Source organism: Gadus chalcogrammus, chromosome 21 (assembly GCF_026213295.1).
Source record: "Gadus chalcogrammus isolate NIFS_2021 chromosome 21, NIFS_Gcha_1.0, whole genome shotgun sequence".
Taxonomy (NCBI): domain Eukaryota; kingdom Metazoa; phylum Chordata; class Actinopteri; order Gadiformes; family Gadidae; genus Gadus; species Gadus chalcogrammus.
Genome location: NC_079432.1, coordinates 5,971,589 through 5,977,588, shown reverse-complemented (window position 1 = coordinate 5,977,588; position 6,000 = coordinate 5,971,589). Strand labels below are relative to the sequence as shown.

Here is a 6,000-nt window from a genome sequence, read left to right as displayed (position 1 = left end):
CCTACACATGCAAGACATACACGCACGCACACACACAAACGAGACGCACACACACGGACACGCGGGACACGCGGGGCACGCGGGGCGCGCGCGCGCGCACACACACAAAATGGAGGGCAGCGGTGAGGTTTCAATTCAGAACTCATTTGTGGCGCTGCCGGCCCCCCCGCTCGTTCGGTGGTTTCCGAGGGGGCCCAGGGGAGCCCTATCGCAGCTCTATATGCAAATGCACCCGCACCTGGGCAACAGCACAGGCATGCTGGGACCGGGGAGCTTATTTATGCAAATCTCAGGGAGGCAGTCGCAGCACACAACACAAGAGGGACGGCCACAGACACCCATGGCCGTATCTCCCGACCAGCACAACACCTAGCCGGGAGGACGTGCCCGGGAAAACATCAAAGATGGAACCAGGGCGAGGGGAGGGAGAGAGAGAGAGAGAGAGAGAGAGAGAGAGAGAGAGAGAGAGAGAGAGAGAGAGAGAGAGAGAGAGAGAGGGAGGGATACAAGGTAAATAAAATCAGTTGAAGTCGCAGTTTCAGAGGGACGCAGCAACTCGCGGCTGGCGGACGTTTTGGAGTCGAACGCGCAGTGAGAGTTTATTAAACGCACTAAAGAGTTGTGCAGCAGTGAGCGTGTGCAGGCATTACCGCACACCTCTCAAGTGTACTACAAGGCGATGTGCAGCAGGACAGGCAGACAAGCGACACTTGAGCTGGTAACGAGTTGATCATTTTAGTTTAGACTTTTGTTGAAAACGGCATCGGTACATCACACCGTACTTGCCGCCATATCACGTACAAACAAAAAGAAAAAAACACGAGAAAACACACGAGCACACACACACTCTACAAAAGGTGTTTGACTACTGCAGCATCACTGCTGACAAGAGGCAACAACGCTGAATGTGTTAAAGTGCGGCACGGCGAAGAGAAACAAAAGCCAATCTTTGAGTCCCAGCTGGCCCCGGCCTCCCAGCCGGGCCCCGCCACTGTGCGCGACATCACACGGGAAAAACAGTCCCTCACTGAAAACAACAGGCAGCATTAATGTGCAAATGTATGCAAAAAGAAAAAAAATATTCCGGAGGAAAACAAATGAAATTACGGAGCTAAATGAGGTAGCAGAGCTCGGAATTGTGAGGATTATGAATAATTGCCACACTTTTTTCTATATTATTTTCCCTGAAAGTTTTCCGCAAACTTTGCTCTAGGATAAAAAACGATGACATACGGAGACGGTGCGGATACGGTGCGGATAGGCACGGAACGGTTTGGCTTTCGAAGGTGGTTGGAGAAAGGACTGTGTTTAAAGGTTCCACACAGTTATCCATTCAATCAAACAATTCCTATAATCTTTGGAATGTAATGCTTGCTTCATTACTTGTAAGATACACAAACTAAAAGTTTGGGCTGATGTTAACAACACAAGACATGTGAAAAGTCTTCATCCTGGGATAAGTCACTCGTTTCGAGAGTTGGGAACACTCCTACTAAAATATTCCATAAGTTAACCGCTCGCATCTCTTGCATATCTTACCTCCACGTTCAAAAGAAGACACGTAATCACGTCCGCATAGAAAACCGCGTGGAACCGAGGAAAGAAGAGAAAAAAAACGTTAAAAGGCAAAACCAAAAGACAACAAAACAACATGGGCCTCTACGTGAAGCTTGTGACGGGAGCAGAAAGAGAAAACTAGGTGTTTTCACAGTAATTAGGCCACTGGCTGTCACACTGCGCCTCCCAACAGCATCGGCCTCCGGTGCGGAGATCTCACAGCGCCGCAATCCACCCCCTAGACGGCTGCACCATCCCGCGGGCAGGGTGGGGTGTCTTGGGTAGGGGGGAGACGGGGGTGGGGCGACAGGAGGCTTTGATGCTCTGATCACCAGGGCTATACCGTACTCACCTTCTGGTTTATAAAAAAAATTGTGGAGAAGAATTACAAAGTGTGTGCGTGTGTGTGTGTGTGTGTGTGTGTGTGTGTGTGTGTGTGTGTGTGTGTGTGTGTGTGTGTGTCTGTGGGAGAGGGGGTTGGTGATGGGATGGAGTGGGGGTAGATGGGGTGATTGATGTTTGATCGAGGGACAAGTGTGTGTGTGTGTGTGTGTGTGTGTGTGTGTGTGTGTGTGTGTGTGTGTGTGTGTATGAGAGCGAGAGGGAGCGAGAGAGAGAGAGGGGGAGAGATGTTGGAGATGTACAAAGCCCCCGATGGAGTCCAACACAAAGAGGACATTAGAGAAATCAGCGTTGATGTGGACCAAGCGAGGAGAAAACAGCAGTCAAGAGCAGAGATTGGGAAGAAAGAGAGAGAGAGAGAGAGAGAGAGAGAGAGAGAGAGAGAGAGAGAGAGAGAGAGAGAGAGAGAAAGAGAACGAGAGAGGGAATGAGAGAGAGAGAGGGAATGAGAGAGAGAGAGGGAGAAAGAGAGAGATTGGGAGAGAGAGAGAGAGATTGGGAGTGGGGAATGATGCATGCACGGCGTATTTTATTTGATGTAGTACGTGACAAGGGAGCGAGGTTGAGAGAAGTTGAGAGAGAAATAAAGAGTGAGATGAAGGGAGAGAGATGAAGGGAGAGAGAGAAGAAGGGAACGAGAGATAGAGACGAAGGGGGAGATCGAGAGACAGAGAGAGCAGGAGAGAGGAGGGGGAGACGAAGAGAGACGAAGGCAACGAAAGACGAGGGGAAAAACAGAGAGAGAGACAAGTGGACGGACAGACCGAGAGAGAGAGAGAGAGGGATGGACGAGGGAAGAGAGAGACGAGGGGAGAGATGGAGAGACAAAGGGAACAGGAGAGAGAGAGAGAGAGAGTGACGAGTGAAGCCAGAGAGAGAGAGCGAGCGAGGGACAAGGGGGGCGAGCGAGGGACAAGGGGGGGCGAGCGAGCGAGCGAGCGGGAGAGTTTAGAAGTCTTCCTGGACGGGGGTTCATTTGGATGCACGCTCGCTCTGCGCCGCTACAGAGTGGCTGTCTGCAGAGAGGCAGCGTGCCAGGCCCAGGCCTCTTACTGCGGAGAGAAGGGGGAGAGGAAGAGGAGGACGAGAGGAAGAGAGCAGATCGCTTCCCCTCTTCAGCTGTGATTGCCTGGCGGATGGACACTTGTTGTCAAGAAATACACATCACAGGCAGATATCGCCTCGACGCTCTCAGAGTAGAAAACACCTCCCTATATATCGCCCCCCCCCCCCCCCCCCCCCCCCCTCCACACCCGGAAGATGTTGTTTACCAGGTTCAATATGGAAATCACTCGTTTTACAGACCCATTTTACTGCAGCGTCTTGGTAGGTCGAAACAAGCTGTGGCTCATAACGCTGATTATTAGACTTATCTTAACTGGTTTAGTCTTCTAGACATGCCCCCGGTAGTAGACGGCCCATAATTAGCTTGTAACCGAGGATGACAGCTCTGTGGGAAAGGTCTAGCTGCATCCTTGACCTTTAACCTCCCGAGAAGAACGATTAGTATAGGGCTAATGGAATAAGGTGGTAAAGTAAATGTGGGTACATGAGAAAGGTCACGAGCCAAGACCCTTCTCAGCGCAAAAGAAACACAGATGGGCCACACAATATGATGTAAATATATTACACAAATTGTCCCCGACAGACTGCTGAAGAGCTTCACATCGGGGATTGAAGTTAAATCCAAAGTATGGTAAAGAGAGGTGTTTGTTCATTCAGGTTTAGATTAAGCTTGAGGGGAAACTCAACAACAGTATACATTTCACGACACATCATTCAGTCTTCAGGGGCAATTAACACGCAGCCCCCAAACGCAAACAAACAGCAAAACAATGACGTTAAATGATAAGTGCACATCGTGGGCTTGTGTCAATAAATACGTATGCTTGCGTCAATTCTTCACGGCGTTGACAATTTTTTATTAGCCGGCGAAGACGCAGAGGAATATGATTACACACCTTCAAAGTTAATGGAGGCACCCTTTTTTTTCCTTCACAATTTTTCGGCACCTGCTCTCAACGCAACTTCTCTTCCTCTTAATACTCTTACGACCCGTTTTTATTATACGTATACGTAAATTGTTAACCGTGTTGCCACGCGGCTAAGTGCTAGTCGTGGCGCTGCGTGGTTAAAGAAGTTTGCGACCTGTTTTTACGATCCGTTTTGATTGTAACGTACTGGAACTCTAGTGCTAAAGACACATTAGAAGCGACGCTGTGTCAACGAGATGTTTAAGGAGTGTTTTTTCACAAGCAGGGGGCTTTTTTAAGAGGAACCAACTGCCATTTAACGTTCGCCGTCATGGACCGAATCCGGGAGCAGCATGCCCTCGCCCTAAAGTAGGAGGACTTGAGAGCTGAGTGAGAAATCATATCAAGACACTAGCCACACACTGCTCCTTCTCCTCTTGTTTCGCACTCCTTTGGTGTATAATAAATAATTATATAATAAATAAGACCTCAACAAAAATGTGATCCTCCCATCTGCTTCCACTCTGATCTCCTTCAAAGTTTGCTCCAATCTCCAATTTGACAGACAGGAAAAACTTTTGGAGTGGTGTGTGTGTGTGTGTGTGTTAGTGTGTGTGGAAGTGTGTCTGTTTGCGTGTTTGTGTGTGTGTACGTGTGTGTGTGTGTGTGTGTGTGTGCCTCTGTGTGTGTGTGTTGGTTCGCTAGTGGTTGGTGGTGACGGGGTAGGCAGCAATTAGCGCTGTGCTAATGAACTCCCTCTCATTATCAGTGAATCAACAGGCCCGTGCTAATTATGGTTAGCAGGACACAGTCCTCTCTCCCACTGTGCCGGGCGTCGGGGTCCCTGCGGAAGCCCCTCGCACCGGATGGTCTGCCAGGAGCCACAGGTGCGACGCTTTCATTGCCAATGTTAAGAAACACGGGGAAAAAAAGATGAAAAAACAACAGAACCCCCCCCCCCCCCAACATACACACACACACAGATTGACCGACCGACACACACATGGAAAGACACACACACTCACTTAAAATAAATAAAAAAGATTACAAAGCATGCAGACACACAAAAAAAAAAGCAAAACTAAATTTTTACTTGTACACACATACACGTGCAGATGCACTGCACGTGCGTGCACACAAACATACACACACACACATGAATCCTAATAACTTAATCATTTTTTTGTACCTTCCCAGTGATGACACGACCCATCAGAGAAGTCAGTTTTAACAGCCATAGTTTTCATTTAGTCTCGTGCTACCGCTAGCCCGTGGCAGTAACGAATCACGGCGGTACAATTTACAAAGGAGGCTCAACAATCTCTTTCCACCTTTCCAAACCCGACCAATTACTGCTCATCATGTCAACCGTTTTACAAGCACTCGCTAATATCCCCGTGCTCCACAAACAAGTGTTTTACAATAGGCACAGCAAGATGCATTAATCAAATGCCACTTAGAAGCTAGCCACTGTGGCCCTCTCTATACCACCACAGCAAATACGTAGCCCTTTTTTTTCCCCCCCTCTCCTCATTCATGCACATTATGGAAAAATATATTTATATAATTTAGATAGTTTGAGGTGTAGGAACACGCCAAGATTCACATGATCTGCCCACCGTGCACAAAACTCTGGGCGGGAATTATTACCCTCCCCCCCCCCCCCCCCATCCATAACTTAAGCAGAGATCAGTGGCTAACACTCTTAATCCCAAGGGGGTGCTTTCTGAGCTGTAATTTAAAAATAGCGTTTTAATAACACACCACTGCTACAGTACATTAATCTCAGAATTAATTATCTTTTCCCAACCCCCAGCCTATTTGCTTGAAAGAGGCTTTTTCCTGCGCTTTCCTCTGTTTAGATATATTTATTCCACGACTGAGCAGAAAGGAGATGCATTAGTGAGTGTCTTGCGTCGAGAGTGGTAATTATGCAGTTGCTAGTATATGTATCTAGTTATACGTATGCATACCGAAGTTCGGGGAATAATTGATACCGGTTGGTTATGTATATGGAAAAGGTGACTAAGGTTAGATGCCTGAAAACTGCTTTCAATTTGGGCTGGAA

The 6,000-nt window shown here is 48.2% G+C and overlaps 1 protein-coding gene across 1 annotated transcript in view; it reads left to right on the top strand.

Moving 5' to 3' along the window:
• LOC130374922 (B-cell lymphoma/leukemia 11B-like) overlaps nucleotides 1-1,050 on the top strand; it is an 18,221-nt gene extending 17,171 nt beyond the window's left edge. Inside the window, exon 4 of the mRNA XM_056581901.1 lies at nucleotides 917-1,050. Coding sequence (XP_056437876.1) covers nucleotides 917-1,050 — 134 coding nt within the window. The remainder of the gene's footprint in view (nucleotides 1-916) is intronic.
• The last annotated feature ends 4,950 nt before the right edge of the window (nucleotides 1,051-6,000 follow it).